This window comes from Salvelinus fontinalis, chromosome 25, assembly GCF_029448725.1.
Source record: "Salvelinus fontinalis isolate EN_2023a chromosome 25, ASM2944872v1, whole genome shotgun sequence".
Lineage (NCBI taxonomy): Eukaryota > Metazoa > Chordata > Actinopteri > Salmoniformes > Salmonidae > Salvelinus > Salvelinus fontinalis.
Genome location: NC_074689.1, coordinates 10,214,164 through 10,233,697, shown reverse-complemented (window position 1 = coordinate 10,233,697; position 19,534 = coordinate 10,214,164). Strand labels below are relative to the sequence as shown.

General features: G+C 39.9%; 1 protein-coding gene across 2 annotated transcripts in view; it reads right to left on the bottom strand.

The window, feature by feature from the left end:
• The window catches only part of LOC129822824 (cadherin-18-like), a 388,426-nt gene that overhangs the window by 124,410 nt on the left and 244,482 nt on the right, over nt 1-19,534 (bottom strand). For both annotated transcript variants that reach the window (XM_055881258.1, XM_055881257.1), the window contains one exon: nt 13,100-13,219. In XM_055881258.1, coding sequence (XP_055737233.1) covers nt 13,100-13,219 — 120 coding nt within the window. The remainder of the gene's footprint in view (nt 1-13,099; nt 13,220-19,534) is intronic.

Genomic DNA, 19,534 nt, shown 5'->3' with positions numbered 1-19,534 from the left:
CATGAATCAGGCATTCATGGTCAAATTCCTGCAAACAAAACACTGCTAAAAGGACACCAATAAGAAGAAGAGACTTGCTTAGTCCAAGAAACATGAGCAATGGACAATAGACCGGTGGAAATCTATCCTTTGGTATGATGAGTCCACATTTTAGATTTTTGGTTCCAACCACCGTGTCTTTGTGAGATGCAGAGTAGGTGAACGGAAGATCTCTGCGTGTCTGGTTCCCACGATGAAGCATGGAGGAGGTGGTGTGATGGTGTGGGGGTGCTTTGCTGGTGACACTGTGTGTGATTTATTTACAATTCAAACTACACCTAACCAGCATTCTGCAGTGATACGCCATCCCATCTGGTTTGCGCTTAGTGGGACTATCATTTGATTTTCAACCCCTTACAATGACCAAACACACCTCCAGGCTGTGTAAAGGCTATTTGACCAAGAAGGAGAGTGAAGGAGGGCTGAATTAGATGATCTGGCCTCCACAATCATCCAACCTCAACCCAATTGAGATGGTTTCTACAATGTAGAAAATAGTAAAAATAAAAACCCTTCAATGAGTAGGTGTGTCCAAACGTTTAACTGGTACTGTATATATATATATATAGAGAGAGAAATATATATAGATATATGCACACAGAGCCTTTGGAAAGTATTCAGACCTCTTGACTTGTTCCACATTTTGTTACAGCCTTATTCTACATTTGATCAATTTTATCTGCACACAATACCCCATAATGACAAAGCAAAACCAGGTTTTTAGAAATACCTGCTAATTTATTAAACATTAAATATTGCATTTACATAGTATTCAGACACTTTGTACTCAGTACAAAGTCCTCAGTGCTTTGTTAAAGCACCTTTGGCAGCGAGTACAGCCTCGAGTCTTCTTGTGTCACGCTACAACTACAAGCTTGGTACACTTGCATTTGGGAGTTTCTCCCATTCTTCTCTGCAGATCCTCTCAAACATTGCCAGGCTGAATGCGGAGCGTCGCTGCACAGTTATTTTCAGGTCTCTCCAGAGATGTTCGATCGGGTTCAAGTACGGGCTTACGTCTGGCCACTCTACCATAACTGCCTTATTGGTGGAGTGCTGCAGAGATGTTGTCCTTCTGGAAATTTGGATCTTTGTCAGAGTGACCATCGTGTTCTTGTTCACCTCCGGAGAGGTGCCTTTACAAATCATGTCCAATCCATTGAGTTGACCACTGGTGGACTCCAATCAAGTTGTAGAAACATCATGGATAATCAATGGAAACAGGATGCACCTGAGGTCAATTTCAAGTCGCATAAGTTTTACCAAACCAGAGAAGAAAAAAATCCTGGGACACCGTTACGCCGCACACAGAGATGCATACAAAGCTCTCCCCCGCCATCCATTTGGCAAATCTGACCATCATTATATCATCCTGATTCCTGCTTACAAGCAAAAACTAAAGCAGGAAGTACCAGTGACTTGCTCAATACGGAGGTGGTCAGATGACGTGGACGCTATGCTACAGGACATTTTTGCTAGCACAGACTGGAATATGTTCCGGGATTCATCCAACTGCATTGAGGAGTACACCACCTCAGTCATCGGCTTCATCAATAAGTGCATTGACGACGTCGTCCCCACAGTGACTGTACGTACATATCCCAACCAGAAGCCATGGAATACAGGCAACATCTGCATCGAGCTAAAGGCTAGAGCAGGAGCGGGAAACTACTCCGGACGCTTATAAGAAATCCCGCTATGCCCTCAGACGAACAATCAAACAAGCAAAGCATCAATACAGGATTAAGATTGAATCCTACTACACCGGCTCTGATGCTCATCGGTTGTGGCAGGGCTTGAAAACCATTACGGCCTACAAAGGGAAACCCAGACGCGAGATGCACCAGTGATGCAAGCCTACTAGATGAGCTAAATGCCTTTTATGCTCTCAAAACCTCTACAGCTGCACCATCGAGAGCATCCTGACTGGTTGCATCACCGCCTGGTATGGCAACTGCTCGGGATTTGACAGTAAGGCGCTACAGAGGGTAGTGCGAACGGCCCAGTATATCACTGAGGTCAAGCTTCCTGCCATCCAGGACCTATATAATAGGCGGTGTCAGAGGAAAGTCCATATAATTGTCTGAGACTCCAGTCCAGTTATAGACTGTTTTCTCTGCTACCGCACGGCAAGCGGTACCGGAGTACCAAGTCTAGGACCAAAAGGCTGTTCAACAGCTTCTAACCCCAAGCCATAAGACTGCTGAACAATTAATACAATTGCCACCACCGGACCATTTACTCGTTATTGTTATTCTTATTGCGTTACTTTTTTATTATTACTTTTTATTTTAGTCTACTTAAATATTTTCTTAACTCTTCCTGAACTGCACTGCTGTTTAAGGGCTTGTAAGTAAGCATTTCACGGTAACGTCTACACTTGTTGTATTCGGGGCATGTGACAAATAATTTGATTCGATTTGAAGGTGGTTGTTTGTTTTTTTATATACAAAAAACTTGTTTTTGCTTTGTCATTGTGTATTTCATACATTACAGAATAAAGCTTTTAATGTAACAAAATGTAGAAAAATGAAGTAGTCTGAATACTTTTTTTTTTAAGGTAGCCTTGCATCTTACAATTACACATCAGAAATACACCAGAAAATGTACATACAGAAATATAAAAAGAATAAACACACTCATGAAAAACAATCACACTACAATCACACTAATGTCCTCAATCAACAGTCTGAACTGAACCAATACATCCATATGAAGGAAACTCTGAAGATTTTTCCATACATGTCGTGCAAAGAAACTTAAAGCAGATTTTCCTAAGTCTGTCGCAACATACATCATTTCCAGAGTTAGCCATCGCTGTGATCGGGAATGGTAACTCGTGCTTCTATGGGTAAGTAAAGACGTCAGGTAATGTGGGAGTTTTAGCAAAAGGGCTTTATAAATGAATAAAATGCAGTGCTTCGACCTACGTGAGCCATCCTACTTTCTGACAGAGAAAGCAGTAATAAGTGCAAACCCTGTCATTCGTGATAAAACAAAGTGCACTATGGTAAACTGCTTCTAACGGCTATAATGAAGTGGCAGCTGCATTCATGTAGGTGATGTTGCCATAGTCTAGGAAAGGAATAAATGTCAACTGAATGATCTGCATTCTAATATTTACTGAAAGGCATGACCTATTTCTAGAGAAGAAGCCCAACTTCTTAGTTAACTCATAAATATGCTTTTTAAAAAGACAGCTTATCACCTATCCAAATGCTCAGATATTTGTAAGCAGGGACATAAACGAACAATGTTGGGACCATCCAAGGCACATATGCTTAAATCATTATAACAATTTTTAGTGTGCTCTAGAAAACAACATATACTTTGTTTTACCTGCATTCAATACGAATTTAAGATCAATAAAGGTTTTCTGTAAAGCAATAAAAGAATACTATATTTCAGATAGAACCTGGTCAACAGTGGGGGCAAAATAATACAGAGTATCGTCCGCATACAGGTTACAATTCTTTTACAGACAAACCATTATTGTTAATGTATACAATAAAAAGTCCTGCACTCAGAACCGACTCCTGCCAGTCACCTTTCATTATAATCAGAAAACTTGATGTAACACCATCAGTAGTCACTCACACACTCACACACACACACACACACACACACACACACACACACACACACACACACACACACACACACACACACACACACACACACACACACACACACACACACACACACACACACACACACACACACACACACACACACACACACACACACACACACACACACACACACACACACACACACACACACACACACACACACACACACACACACACACACACACACACACACACACACACACACACACACACACACACACACACACACACACACACACACACACACACACACACACACACACCATAATCCTTTCAGATACTACAAATTGTATAGGAAACTCATTCCGATACCCTCTGTGCTATAGCCCTTATTAGACTCCCGTTGTAGTTTTGATGTATTTTATTTATTGTCACGCACTGGAAAGGTACATTGAAATGTGTTCTTTTACAGGGTCAGCCATAGTACAGCACACATGGACCAAATTAGGGTTAAGTTCCTTGCTCAAGGGCACATCAACAGATTTTTCACCCTGTTGGTTCAGGTATTTGAACCAGCTACCTTTCGGTTACTAAAAGGAGTTACTAGTTACTAAAACAGCAGACAGAGACAGGATTGTATTAGCATGCATGGCTAACACTGCTATGGAGTGTAGAGAGCAGCTGCTGGCTACACCTTCAATCACATCCCCCACACACACACATCCATGCACCTTCCTCCATGCCTCATGCCCATGCTGAATAATAATGCAGCCAAGATGCAGTCAGCCCGAGAAAAACAACCCATCGGATATATGACCAAGAGCATACTGCTGCATATGGGTAAAAACGACCATTACATACTGTATGCTTGGTGCAGAATAACAATGAACCATTTTACACTCAATAATATCAACTGCATTTACAGAGGTTTCAACATCCAGTTATTGATTAGGCAACGGGGAGATGTTAATTTTGTTGGGACATTCGGTAGGCTGCAATGCTCTAATGCAACATGTTTTATCATATACATTTTTATGGAGAGACTTTCCCAAGAGACCTATCTGAACTAGTCTTCAATTCATCTTTCATTCATCTCGGTCATTAAAGCATTGCTTCTATGTGAATAGTTCATGCTACGAGACACATGTATGCTACACACCATTGCCATCTTACACAGACACAGAAGTATTGTGTGCACTTGCACTTTGCCATCCGCATTAAATATTTTATAGAATCATGTAAGGCCATCTAAAGCAAAATATGCATTTTTGAAAACAGTGAAACAGTTTTAAACCTTTCTTTTTAATTTTATTTTAAAGGCTGACTGTAGCTCAGAGAGAGAGAGTGCATCTAATACAAATGACCTTAGAGGAGATTGTTAGTGATGGCCTAAAGAGTAAATAGGGAGCTGAACAATACCTTAAAGCAGTGGTCACCAACCTGAGCAGCTAACCGATCGCTGCAGCTGTACATAGTCCATCTGTAAATAGCCCACCCAATCTACCTACCTCATCCCCATATTGTTTTTATTTACTTTGCTGCTCTTTTGCACACCAGTATCACTACTTACACACCATCATCTGCTGCTCATCATCATCTGCCCATCTATCACTCCAGTGTTAATCTGCTAAATTGTAATTACTTTGCTAGTATGGCCTATTTATTGCCTTACCTCCTTATGCCATTTGCACACACTGTATATACTGTATACTTTCTTTTTTTCTATTGTGTTATTGACCGTATGTTTGTTTATTCCATGTGTAACTCTGTGTTGTTGTTTGTGTCGCACTGCTTTGCTTTATCTTGGCCAGGTTGCAGTTGTAAATGAGAACTTGTTCTCAACGGGCCTACCTGGTTAAATAAAGGTGAAATAAATAAATAATCAATGAAAACCTTTTTTGAGTCAAGATCACTTTCACAGTCAAAAAGCAAGCCAAGATCTACCACTCCGATAAAAAAACACATTACTTAAAAAACGTAACATTAACCTAATAAAACAGTTCTTTAGGAATGAGGTTTGTGCTGTCGTGTCTTTGGCTATGCCGGATTAAGTGATGTGACATGCTATTCTATAAAATAATTTCTCTGTTATTAATATTACCTGATAAAGCTAATCATGTAAATGTAATTAACTAGAAAGTCGGGGCACCACGAAATAATGTTTATAGAGCTGTTATCTACCGAATAAACTCTTAAAGACGTAGTAATCTTTTACATCAGTAGCAGTCAATATTTAATCGTCACTTTATTCAGTCTCATCTGAAAGTTGTAAATTCTTGGTTATCTTCACAAACCCTGGCTAACAAGTTGAATCAGCAATGCAAAATGTGGTTTAATTATTTATTTACTAAATACCTAAATAATCACACAGAATTACATATACACAGAATGTATCATACATTGATTACAATATATGTCATAAAGGAAAACGTCCCCAGCGGACGGAACAGATATGACGGCTGGTTACACAAGGAAAGGGGGTTGGGTTTGAGTAAAAGAGTGGGAAGACTGAGGATCAAAAAGGTTTTGTGTCTCTATCTGTCACGCCCTGACTAGTTTGCTTTGTATGTTTCTATATTTTGTTGGGTCAGGGTGTGATCTGAGTGGGCATTCTGTGTTGTATGTCTAGTTTGTCTATTTCTATGTGTTTGGCCTGATATGGTTCTCAATCAGAGGCAGGTGTTAGTCGTTGTGTCTGATTGGGAACCATATTTAGGTAGCCTGTTTTGTATTGTGGGTTGTGGGTGATTGTTCCGCTTTCTGTGTTTGTTCACCATACGGGACTGTTTCGTGTTCGTTCGTTTATTCGTTTTTTTGTTTGTTTCAAGTATTCTAATTAAAATGGATACTTACCACGCTGCATTTTGGTCCTCCAATCCTTCTTACTACTCCTCCTCAGATGAGGAGGACGACGAACGTGACACTATCGGGCAGTAGGCAGCTATGTTATCGTAAATACAGTATCTTATGCAGTCTAAATAACCGCCCATTTGAAAAAGGATAATGCAATACATATTTTCTCTGAGCTGCGATTCGGTAGATTCGTCGTACATAGAAGGCGGGGTGGTCCAGCATGGATTTCTGGTCCTCTGAAGAATGTCTAGTGGTGAACTGGAGCGTGGTAGAATGGATACTCTGTCCGTCCTCTCCTAGGCCACGTCTACAGTTTCTGCGCTAAAGCAACGGCTAGGAGGTGTCACTTTAGTGAATAAGAGTTCAATGTTTATACCAAGTTAGCATAATTTAAGCTCATATATTCTGGCTGGTATAGTCGAAATTCATCCTTTCGGCATGTGGATCGTCTTCACGTTGAAATTCACATCTTCACGTTGAAATTCAATGCTAATTTCGTTAGGTTCTTGTCGTTCAACCAGAGCTCACGCTGAGGTTGGCTTAGTTCTGTAGGTGACCTTGTCCTTTTTAACGTGGGGACTGCAACTGGATAGAAAACACTCTAAAGTTTCCAAAATTGTTCAAATAATGTCTGTGAGTATAACAGAACTGAAATGGCAGGCGAAAGCCTGAGGAAAATCCATCCAGGAAGTGCTATTATTTTGAAATGGGTGTTTTTCCATTGAAAGCCTATCCACCATTTAAAGGGATAGGACCCATATTCCGTTCCATATGGCTTCCACTAGCTGTGAACAGGCTTTAGACAATGTTTCAGGGCTTTATTCTGAAAACTGAGGGAGAATGAGCAGTTTCAATGAGAGGCCAGTGGAATATCCCCAACCTGTTTGGTGCGCAATCCTGAGAGTGCGCCTGGATTAACAACAAGTTAAGCTTTATTTTGATGTATTGCACTTGTGATTTCATTAAGTTAAATATTTATAGTAATTTAATTTGAATTTGGCGCTCTGCAATTTCACCGGAAGTTGTCAAGGTGGGACGCTAGCGTTGTACCCTACAGCCTTATTCTAAAATGGAGAAAATAATTATTTTCCCTCATCAATCTACACACAATAGCCAATAATGACAAAGCAAAAACAATTTTTACAAATGTTTTTACATATATTACAAATAACAAACGGAAATATCACATTTGCATAAGTATTCAGACCCTTTACTCAGCACCTTTGTCAGCGATTACATCCTTGAGTCTTTTTGGGTATGACACTACAAGCTTGGCACACCTGTATTTGGGGAGTTTCTCCCATTCTTCACTGCAGATCCTCTCAAGATCTATCAGGTTGGATGGGGAGCATCGATGCACAGCTATTTTCAGGTCTCTCCAGAGATGTTTGATCGGGTTCAAGTTCGGGCTCTGGTTGGGCCACAGGACATTCATAAACTCCCGGAGCCACTCTTGCGTTTTCTTGGCTGTGTGCTTAGGGTCATTGTCTTGTTGGAAGGTGAACCTTCACCCCAGTCTAGGTTCTGAGTGCACTGGAGCTTGTTTTCAACAAGGATCTCTCTGTACTTTGCGCTGTTCATCTTTCCCTCGATCCTGACTAGTCTCCCACTCTCTGCCGCTGAAGAACATCCCCACAGCATTATGCTGTCACCACCATGCTTCATCATAGGGATGGTGCCAGTTTTTCTCCAGACGTGACGTTTGGCATTCAGGCGAAAGACTTCAATCTTGGTCTTATCAGACCAGAGAATCTTGTTTCTCCTTTAAGTGCCTTTTATCAAACTCCAAGCAGGCGGTCATGTGCCTTTTACTGAGGACTGACTTCCGTCTGGCGAAGTACTGCAGAGATGATTGTCCTTCTAGAAGGTTCTCCTATCTCCACAGAGGAACTCTAGAGCTCTGTTCGAGTGACCATCGGGTTCTTGGTCACCTCCCTGACCAAGGTCCTTCTCCCCCTATATCTCAGTTTGGCCAAAAGGCCGGCTCTAGGAAGAGTTGGTGTTTCCAAACTTCTTCCATTTAAAAATTATGGAAGCCACTGTGTTCTTGGGGACCTTCAATGCTGCAGACATTTTTTGTTACCCTTCCCCAGATATGTGCCTTGACACAATCCTGTCTCCTAGTTCTACGGACAATTCTTTCGACGTCGTAGCTTGGTTTTTGTTCTGACATGCACTGTCAACTATAGGAACTTTATATAGACAGGTGTGTGCTTTTCCCAATCATGTCCAATCAATAGAATTAACCACAGATGGACTCCAAGTTGTAGAAACATCTCAAGGATGTTCAATGGAAACAGGATGCATCTGAGCTCAATTTCGAGTCTCAGAGAAAATGGTCTGAATACTTATGTAAATAAGGTATTTCTGTTTTTTATTTTTAATAGATATGCTAAAATCGTTTTTCGCTTTGTCATTATGGGATATTGTGTGTAGATTGATGAGGATTTTTTTTTTAATCCATTTTAGAATAAGGCTGTAACGTAACAAAATGTGGAACATAGAAGGGGTCTGAATACTTTCTGAATGCACTGTAGATATTGGTGTAGTACTCGCGAGCTACAGTGAAGCATAAATTGAAATATTTAGCTTTTTAATTTTACTAGACTAATGGTACCTTCGTCTGATATTCATGGGGTTTCAAGACAACTGGGCTACTCAGACAAAATTATGTCAGTGAACACCAGGTCGGAGAGCCGGAGCTCTAGAAAGATGTTTTCGAGTTGGATGACCATTCAAAACAAATTTCCCCAGCCGGATAAAAAAAAATCAGAGTTCCCATTTGTCTTGAATGCACTGAAATCGGAAGTCCGAGATTTCCGAGTTCCTAATTGGTTTGAACAAGGTATTAAGCTTCAGTGGGGGGAGGGCGAGAGCAGCAACGGGTTCGCCTCTCACGGTCCCTGCTTACTACTTCCATTCCTTCGGTGAGACTGAACAGAGAGAAGGGCCACAGTCTTGCACCTAATGGCCAAACTCGAGTCGCACCGCATCTGCCTCAGGAAAAAATGTATGTTGTTACTATGACCAGAGGAAGTGAAATATTCCTCAATATTAAAAGACACGACAAGCTGCTAATAATAATAAAAACGCAAGGCTATCAATACACTTCGCTAATTCATTGCAGCTGTAGCGCGAGTGGAAGTAGAGAGAAATGCTAGTTTTATGTTTAGTAATAAGGTTGAATTAAACTTAGACATGAACTCACTCATAAAAACAGCAGCTCTTTGCTGTATTCATTGACAGTCTCTCTCTAGTTATGGTTGTAAAAGTTATGAAATCTCACATAGGCTAGCGTCAAACTTTTCTGTGGCCGGGGACGTGGAACCTGTAGGTAGGCAGAGGGATTTCAAATCAAATTGTATTTGTCACATGTTCCGAATACAACAGGTGTAGAACTTACCGTGAAATGCTTACTTACAAGCCCTCAACCAACAACGCAGTTGTTAAGAAAATATAAGTTAAGAAAATATTTACTAAATAAACTAAAGTAAAAAATGTAATAAAAATTAACAATAAAATGACACATCAATAACAAGGCTATATACAGGGGATACCGGTACCGAGTCAATATGCGGGAGTACAGGTTAGTCGAGGTCATTTGCACATGTAGGTAGGGGTAAAGTGACTATGAATAGATAATAAACAGTGAGTAGCAGCAGTCTAAAAACAAAGAAGGGGGGGGGGTGTCAATGTATATAGTCCGGGTGGCCATTTGATTAATTGTTCAGCAGTCTAATAGCTTGGGGGTAGAAGCTGTTAAGGAGCCTTTGGACCTAGACTTGGCATTCCGATACCGTTTGCCGTGTGGTAGCAGAGAGATCAGTCTATGACTTGGGTAACTGGAGTCTTTGACAATTGTTGGGCTTTCCTCTGGCATTGCCTAGTATATAGGTCCTGGATGGCAGGAAGCTTGGCCCCAGTGATGTATTGGGCCGTACGCACTACCCTCTGAAGCACCTTACAGTCAGATGCCAATTAGTTGCCATACCAGGCGGTGATGCAACCGGTCAGTACGCTCTCGATGATCCAGCTGTAGAACTTTTTGAGGATCAGGTGACCCATGCCAAATCTTTTCAGTCTCCTGAGAGGGAAAAGGTTTTGTTGTGCCCTCTTCACGACTGTCTTTGTGTTTTTGAACCATGATAGTTTGTTGGTGATGTTGACACCAAGGAACTTGAAACTCTTGACCCGTTCCACTACACGCCCAGTCAATGTTAAATGTGGGCTGTTCAGCCCTCCTTTCCTATAGTCCACGATCATCTCCTTTGTCTTGCTCACAATGAGGGAGAGGTTGCTGTCCTGGCACCACACTGCCAGGTCTCTGACCTCCTCCCATAGGCTGACTAATCATTGTCGTTGACTGTTCTGTCATCAACAAAATTAATGATGGTGTTGGAGTCATGCTTGGCAATGCAGTCGTGGGTGAACAGGGACTACAGGAGGGGACTAAGCATGCACCACTGAGGGGCCCCTGTGTTGAGGATCAGTGTGGCAGACGTGTTGTTGCCTACCTTTACCACCTGGGGGGCGGCCCGTCAGGATGTCCAATATTCAGTTTCAGAGGGAGGTGTTTAGTACCAGGGTGCTTAGCTTAGTGATGAGCTTTGTGGGCACTATGGTGTTGAACACTGAGGTGTAGTCAATGAACAGCATTCTCACATAGGTGTTCCTTTTATCCAGTTGGGAAAGGGCAATATGGAGTGCGATTGAGATTGCGTCATCTGTGGATCTGTTGGGGCGGTATGCAAATTGGAGTGGGTCTAGGGTTTCCGGTATAATGGTGTTGATGTAAGCCATGGCCTTCAAAGCAATTCAAAGCTACCGACGTGCTATGGGGCAGTAGACATTTAGGCAGGTTACCTTCGCATTCTAGGGCACAGGAACTATGGTGGTCTGCTTGAAACGTGGGTATTACAGACTCGGTCAGGGTGAGCTTGAAAATGTCAGTGAAGACACTTGACAGTTGGTCCACGCATGCTCTGAGGACACACTCTGGTAGTCCGTCTGGCCCCACTGCCTTGTGAATGATGACCTGTTTAAAGGTCTTGCTCACATCGGCTACGAAGATCGTGGTCACACAGTCTTCCCGGAACAGCTGGTGCTCTATCCGATTGTCTATGCGATTGGACAGCACAGTAGGCGCACTCGATTTAGCCAAAGATCTCCTGTTCCGCCGGGTAGGCAAAGTTTGTATTTTCATACAAATTAAATGGTCTACCTGGTGCACAGGGCTTCTGAACCAAGTGCACCTACCGCCAACAGCACAACACACAAAAACAGAGCCCAAGCATTTATGCTTTTGTTGTTGGCTTTTCTACAGAAATGTTTGATGATCGACTAGGATGATCGACCTGTTGGTGACCACTGCAATAAAGAATGTGGAGGTTGTATAGAGCCCCACAATGGAGGTGTCATAATAGCTATAAAACCCAGCGGTCAAACAGGGAAATGGTTCTAATCCTTTTTCCACCATTAATTTTTCCCATAAGGAATTTTCGAAACACTTAAAATAAGTGCTGTGTTTCGTGAAGTGGTGTAAAGTACTTAAATAAAAAATACTTTAAAGTACTACTTAAGTAGTTTTTGCGGTGTCTGTACTTACTTTACTATTTATATTTTTGACAACTTTGACTTTTACTCCACTACATTCCTAAAGAAAATTATGTATTTTTTACTCTTTACATTTTCCCTGACACCCAAAAGTACTTGTTACATTTTGAATGCTTAGCAGGACAGGAAAATTGTCTAATTCACGCACTTATCAAGAGAATATCCCTGCTCATCCCTACTGCCTCACTAAACACAAATGCTTAGTTTCTAAATGATGTCTGAGTGTTGAAGTGTGCCCCTGGCTATCCGTAAATAAAAAAAATATTACAAAATCGTGCCATCTGGGTTGCTTAATGTAAGGAATTTTAAATGATTTAAACTTTTACTTTTGATACTTGAGTATATTTAAAACCAAATATTTTTAGACTTATAATTGGGTACTTTTTACACCACTGGATTTCGTGTACGCTTACACTGGCGTGACATTTTGATAACCATATAAATCTCTCTAGGACAAGGTGACTTTTATTAATATATTCAGCTATATTTACTCTCAGAATCGAAAATGCTATTTAGCATCAAAGTAGACATCATGCAGGACTACAAATCCCTGTAAACTCCTGCACGTAATCTCCAGCTGACAACTTTGCTAACAGGTATTGCGTCAATCTAAAACTTGCACAATATAGTCCACAGAACTGTCAATAAAAAAAAGGCAATTTATTTATTAAGAGATTCTTACCTTTACCTCGATTCGGTAGTCTCGTCCCAATCATCATGTAGTTCTTTATATGCTTTCTGAGTATTATGACTTATACTGTGGTACTCTATAGCTGTAGTTTGCTTACATCTCAGAGATAGCTACTATCATTACCGGTACTGTATGTCATTTGACCAAGGTGCCATTGTGGAGAGATTTCCGTGGAGATATTTCCGAAGTATTAATAAAAAAATCACTGCATATCCGACGATAGTATACTATGTATAAATATTTTACGTTGATTCTATTTCATGACAGTAATTAAAACCAGCACTGCATTCACTCAAAGTAAGTTGATAATGTGTACAATATTGTGTCTTACCAGTTTTGGGATCAATAGAGAAATATGGCTGTCCTTGGAGAATACTGTAGACAACTCGGGCACTATTTCCATACGTTGGGTCATCAGCGTCCGAAGCAGTAACTTGATATACAGAAGTACCTGAAAATATAATGAAAAAACATTATCAGAATCAAGCTTTCTTATCGATATGTGATACTTATGAGTATGTGTGTCTTCATGAGTGCCTTTTAATTCATACAGGATTGGTTTTGAAATTGGGTGACTTCATATATTTAATTGAAGAATTAATAGTTTCAGGACACAGAGAATTGTTACCTTTGGGATTTGTTTAATTCTCAAACCCTCAAAGTAAGACTAGACACGCCTACTCATTCAAGGGTTTTTCTTTATTTTGACTTTTCTACATTGTAGAATAATAGGGAATACATCAAATTATGAAATAACACATATGGAATCATGTAGTAACCAAAATATTGTTACTGAGAATATTGAGATTCTTCAAAGTAGCCACCCTTTGCCTTGATGACAGCTTGCACACGCTTGGCATTCTCTGAACCAGCTTCAGAAGGTAGTCATCTGAAATGCATTTCAATTAACAGTTGTGCTTTGTTTAAAGCTAATTTGTGGAATTTCTTTGCTAATGCATTTGAGCCAATCAGTTGTGACAAGTGTTTTTAGTTGCTGCTTTATTTAACTAGGCAAGTCAGTCAAGACCACATTTGTATTTACAAGTATGGCCTACTCCAGACCAATTGTGCACTGCCCTATGCAACTCCCAATGAAAGCCGGTTGTGAAACAGCCTGGAATTGAACCAGGGTCTATAGGGACACCTCTAGCACTGAGATTCAGTCTCTTAGACCGCTGCACCACTCGGGAGCCCAAGGCAGGGGCGGTATACAGAAGATAGCCCTATTTGGTCCATATTATAGCAAGAACAGCTGAAATAAGCAAAGATAAATGACAGTCCATCATTACTTTAAGATATGAAGGTCAGTCAATGCTGAAAATTTCAAGAACTTTTAACATTTCTTCAAGTGCAGTCGCAAAAACCATCAAACACTGTGATGAAACTACTCTAGCTCTCATGAGGACCACCACAGGAAAGGAAGACACAGAGTTACCTCTGCTGCAAAGGATAAGTTAATTCGAGTTAACTGCACCTCAGATTGCAGCCCAAATAAATGCTTCACAGAGTTCAAGTGGCAGACACATCTCAATATCAACTTTTCAGAAGAGACTGTGTGAATCAGGCCTTCAAGGTCAAATTTCTGCAAAGAAACCACTACTATAGGACACTAATAAGAAGAAGAGACTTGCTTGGGCCAAAAAACACAGAGTAATGGACATTAGACCGGTGGAAGTCTGTCCTTTGGTCTGATGAGTCCAAATGTAAGATTTCTGGTTCCAACCGTTGTGTCTTTGTGAGACGGAGAGTAGGTGAACAGATGATCTCCGCATGTGTGGGTCCCACTGTGAAGCATGGAGGAGAAGTTGTGATGAGGTGGGTGTGCTTTGATGGTGACACTGTCAGTGATTTATTTAGATTTCAAGGCACAATTAACCAGCATGGCTACCACAGCATTCTGCAGCGATACGCCATCCCATCTGGTTTGCGCTTAGTGGGACTATCATTTGTGGCTATTTGACAGAGAAGGAGAGTAATGGAGTGCTGCATGACCTGGCCTCCACAATCGTCCGACCTCAACCCTTTTGAGATGGTTTGGGGTGAATTGGAAAAGCATCCAACAAGTGCTCAGCATATGTGGGAACTCCTTCAAGACTGTTGGAAAAGCATTCCTCATGAAGCTGGTAGAGTGAATGCCAAGAGTGTGCAAAGCTGTCATCAAGGCAAAGGGTGGCTACTTTGAAGATTTTCAAATATAATATATATATTAACTTCTTATGGCTGCAAGGGGCAGTATTGAGTAGCCAGTTAAATCGTGCCCATTTCAAACGGCCTCGTACGCAATTCTTGCTCGTACAAAATGCATATTATTATTACTATTGGATAGAAAACAGTCTCTAGTTTCTAAAACCGTTTGAATTATTTCTCTGAGTGAAACAGAACTCATTCTGCAGCACATTTCCTGACCAGGAAGTGGAATGTCAGAAATCGATGCTCTGTTCAACTTCCTGCCTATACATGGGCATGATACGTAAGAGTCTACGTACACTTCATACACCTTCCCCTGGTTGTCAAGAGGCGGTGAGAGAAGAAATTTCGTGTTTATCTTGGTCTGAGGTGGAATTAAAGCTCTTTATATGACGTGACCGGCCATTTCCTGTTTCTGGAGCGCGTGAAAGGGGACATGGATTTGCCTTCTGTTTAGCTGTCGTTATGGACGACTAACGTCTCCGGCTCGAATTTTTTTTGATACATGTGACCATATCATCGTAATGTATGTTTTTTCAATATAGTTTAATCTGAAGGTTGGGACTAATAACAAGATAAACAATGTAGGGCATACGGGATCTGTGAAATGTGTATAGGTGCGGAGCTATTGTGAAATAGCACAGTTACAAGTGGAAATCAAACTGGATGGACAACAGAAATAGAGGAAGGCCTAAGAACAAACAAGAGAGAACTATTATAAAGTAGACTGTGTCTGTAAAATGTGTATAAGATGTATAAATTGAAGGTAAAAACATAAATGTTTATCAGTTTACTCCAATTGGGGGATCGGTGGTAGGGTTTGCAGGGAATAATAATAAAGGTATACTCTTTAAAAAAAAGTATGTATGTCTATGTAGGTATGTGTATGTATATATGTGTATATGTATGCATACGTGAATAGATATATATATTTACCCCAAAAAAGGGATTGGAAATGATGCAGACAATTACATTGGAAGCAACATTCTTTCCGCAATATTAAGCTGATCCACCCCCCCCAAAAAAAATAATAATAAATAAATAAAATATAGTTTAACCTGTCTTGGATCAGCGTGCCGCTCGCGGCACTCCCCCCCCCCCCCCACTGAAAAACCAGTGCCGCGAAATTCAAAAAAAATATATTTTTTAAATATTTAACTTTCACACATTAAAGTCCAATACAGCTAATGAAAGACACAGATCTTGTGAATCCAGTCAACATGTCCGATTTTTAAAATGTTTTACAGGGAAGACACAATATGTAAAGATGTACATCTATTACCTAAAAACACATTAGCATAATCCACCATCTTTTATTTGTCCACCAACACCAGTAGCCATCACCAATTCGGCTAAACTAAGATATTTATAGCCCCTAACCAACAAAAAAACTCATCAGATGACAGTCTGATAACATATTTATGGTATGGGATAGGTTTTGTTAGAAAAAAGTGCATATTTCAGGTAGATGGCATAGGTTACAATTGCACCCACCGTCACAAATGGAATAGAAAAACTACATTGAGCAACGTGTTTACCTACTTACTAATCATCAAACATTTCGTAAAAATACACAGCATACACGAATCGAAAGACACAGATCCTGTGAATACAGACAATATTTCAGATTTTCTAAGTGTCTTACAGCGAAAACACAATAAATCGTTATATTAGCATAGCACATAGCACATAGCAGCCCAGCATTGATTCTAGCCAAAGTGAGCGATAACGTCAACATCGCCAAAAATATATTAATTTTTTCACTAACCTTCTCAGAATTCTTCAGATGACACTCCTGTAACATCATATTACACATTCCATATAGAGTTTGATCGAAAACGTTTATATTTAGCCACCAAAATCATGGTTAGACAATGTGAAATGTAGCTCAGCTGGTCAGAAAATGTCCTTGCGCCACTTAGACAGTGATCTACTCTTATACATAAATACTCATAAACGTGACTAAAAAATATAGGGTGGACAGGGATTGATAGACAATTTAATTCTTAATACAATTGCGGAATTACATTTTTTAATTTATCCTTACTTTTCAATACAGTTTGCGCCAAGCGAAGCTACGTCAAAAAACATGGAGTCCTAAACAACTAAAATGTTTCGACAGAAAAACGATTTATCATAATAAAAATGTCCTACTTTGAGCTGTTCTTCCATCAGTATCTTGGGCAAAGGATCCTTTCTTGGGAGTAATCGTCTTTTGGTGGAAAGCTGTCCTCTTGCCATGTGGAAATGCCAACTGCGTTCGGGATGAACTGAAAAGCGTGCCCAGCTATTCACATCGTTTCAAAAATAAATGTCCCAAAATCGCACTAAACGGATATAAATTGCTATAAAACGCTTTAAATTAACTACCTTATGATGTTTTTAACTCCTATAACGAGTGAAAAGATGACCGGAGAAATATAACAGGCTAAACTAACGCTTGGAACAGGAGCGGGTCGGAGTCCTCCACGCGCGTTACGCACCAGGAAAAGACTTGCTAGCCTCAGGGTTATTTTATTTGTAGTGCCTGTGAACGCGCAAATCGACCCCATTGGAATCGTCATCACGTAAAGGCATCCAGGGGAAGACGTAAGAAGTGTCCGTATAGTCATAGCAATAACAGTGCCCTTTTAACTGACTTCAGAACAGTGGCCAACATTTCCGAAATCTGACTCCATGTCAGGGAAATTGCTGTAGAATGGGCTCTGTTCCACTTAGAGACAAAATTTCAACTCCTATAGAAACTATAGACTGTTTTCTATCCAATAATAATAATAATATGCATATTGTACGATCAAGGATTTTGTGGGAAGCCGTTTCAAAAATTACCCAATTAGCATAAATAGTCTCAACAGCGCCCCCATCCCCAACAGGTTAATCAGATTATTGAAACTTTATTCGGGAGTTTTGCCATGTTCCGTCCTCTGACTGTGTTTACGTTGGAGAAATTTATGCCACTCGGCTAGTGCCAATGCTAATTGAAGAGGAACATTTGCCATTCTGAATCGAAACAACGACTCATCTGGACAGAGGACACGTTCTTCAACATTCTGATGAAAGATCAGCAAAAGTAAGACCCATTTTATGATGTTATTTCATATATCTGTCGTGCATGTGAATTGGCCGTGGGCGCACAATTATTTCTGTCTATTGTAGCTACGCTAAAATAGCGATACATTTTGTTTGCGCTGTAAAACATTTAATAAATCGGAAATATTGTTTGGAATCACAAGATGCCTGTCTTTCAATTGCTGCAGACTATGTATTTTTCAGAAATGTTTTATGATGAGTAATTAGCTATTTGACGTTGGTGTCTGTAAATATTCTGGCTGCTTTCGGTGCAATTTCTGATTGTAGCTGCAATGTAAACTATGACTTATACATGAAATATGCAAATTTTTCTAACAAAACATATGCTATACAATAAATATGTTATCAGACTGTCATCTGATGAATTTGTTTCTTGGTTAGTGGCTATTTATATCTTTATTTGGTCGAATTTGTGATAGCACCTGATGGAGTAAGAAACTGATGGAGTTAGAAAAAGTTGTGTCTTTTGCTAACGTGGTTAGCTAATAGATTTACATATTTTGTCTTCCCTGTAAAACATTTTAAAAATCGGACATGTTGGCTTGATTCACAAGATGTGCACCTTTCATCTGGTGTCTTGGACTTGTTAATGTGTGAAAGTTAAATATATAAAAAAAATAGATTTTGAATTTCGCACAGTGCACTTTGAGCTGGATGTTGTCATAAGTGTACCGACGTCGGGCTGCACCCCAAACAGGTTAAAAAAATATGTATATATGTATTTATTTGTTTAACACTTTTTGGTTACTACATGATTCCAAATGTGTCCTTTCATACCTAGTTTTGATGTCTTCGCTATAATTTTACAATGTAGAAAATAGTAAAAATAAAGAAAAACCCTTGAATGAGTAGGTGTGTGCAAACCTTTGACTGGTACTGTATGATACTATCATCGTTTGAAATGTCCAGTTAGTTATTCGCATTCAGGAGTCTCAAGCTGTTCAATAAAATTTGTTTCCAGTAAAGATAGGCTACTACTACTTGCCCAACAGAAGGATTATATAGCTTTTGTGATCCATGTTTTTTGGTTTAGCTCAGATGGTGGATAATTTTCTTCTCTTAAAAAGGTCCCGTACAGTCAAAATCATGTAATTTTATGGTATTTGGATGAAACCAGATCAAAATGTGATGACTAAAATCTTAAATATGACTATTTCTTCCACATTTATAAAGTTTATCACAAAGTTACAAGTCCCCTCCCTCATGTCAAATACTTTGATTCAGGAGGTGGGATTATTAAAGGCATTTTGTGACCTTTTGTGACATTTAATTTTATTCTCTTTGCTAATTTCAATAAGTACTGCCTTGTAAACAACATTGCAGGAGTCTCCGGATATTGGCATAGTTTACATAGCTCGTTAGCTATTTGACTGTAGCGTGTCAGCAAATATATACTGAACAAAAATATAGATGCAACAATGGAAATTGTTGGTCCCATGTTTCATTAGATTAAATAAACTATCCCAGAAATGTTCCATATGCACAAAAA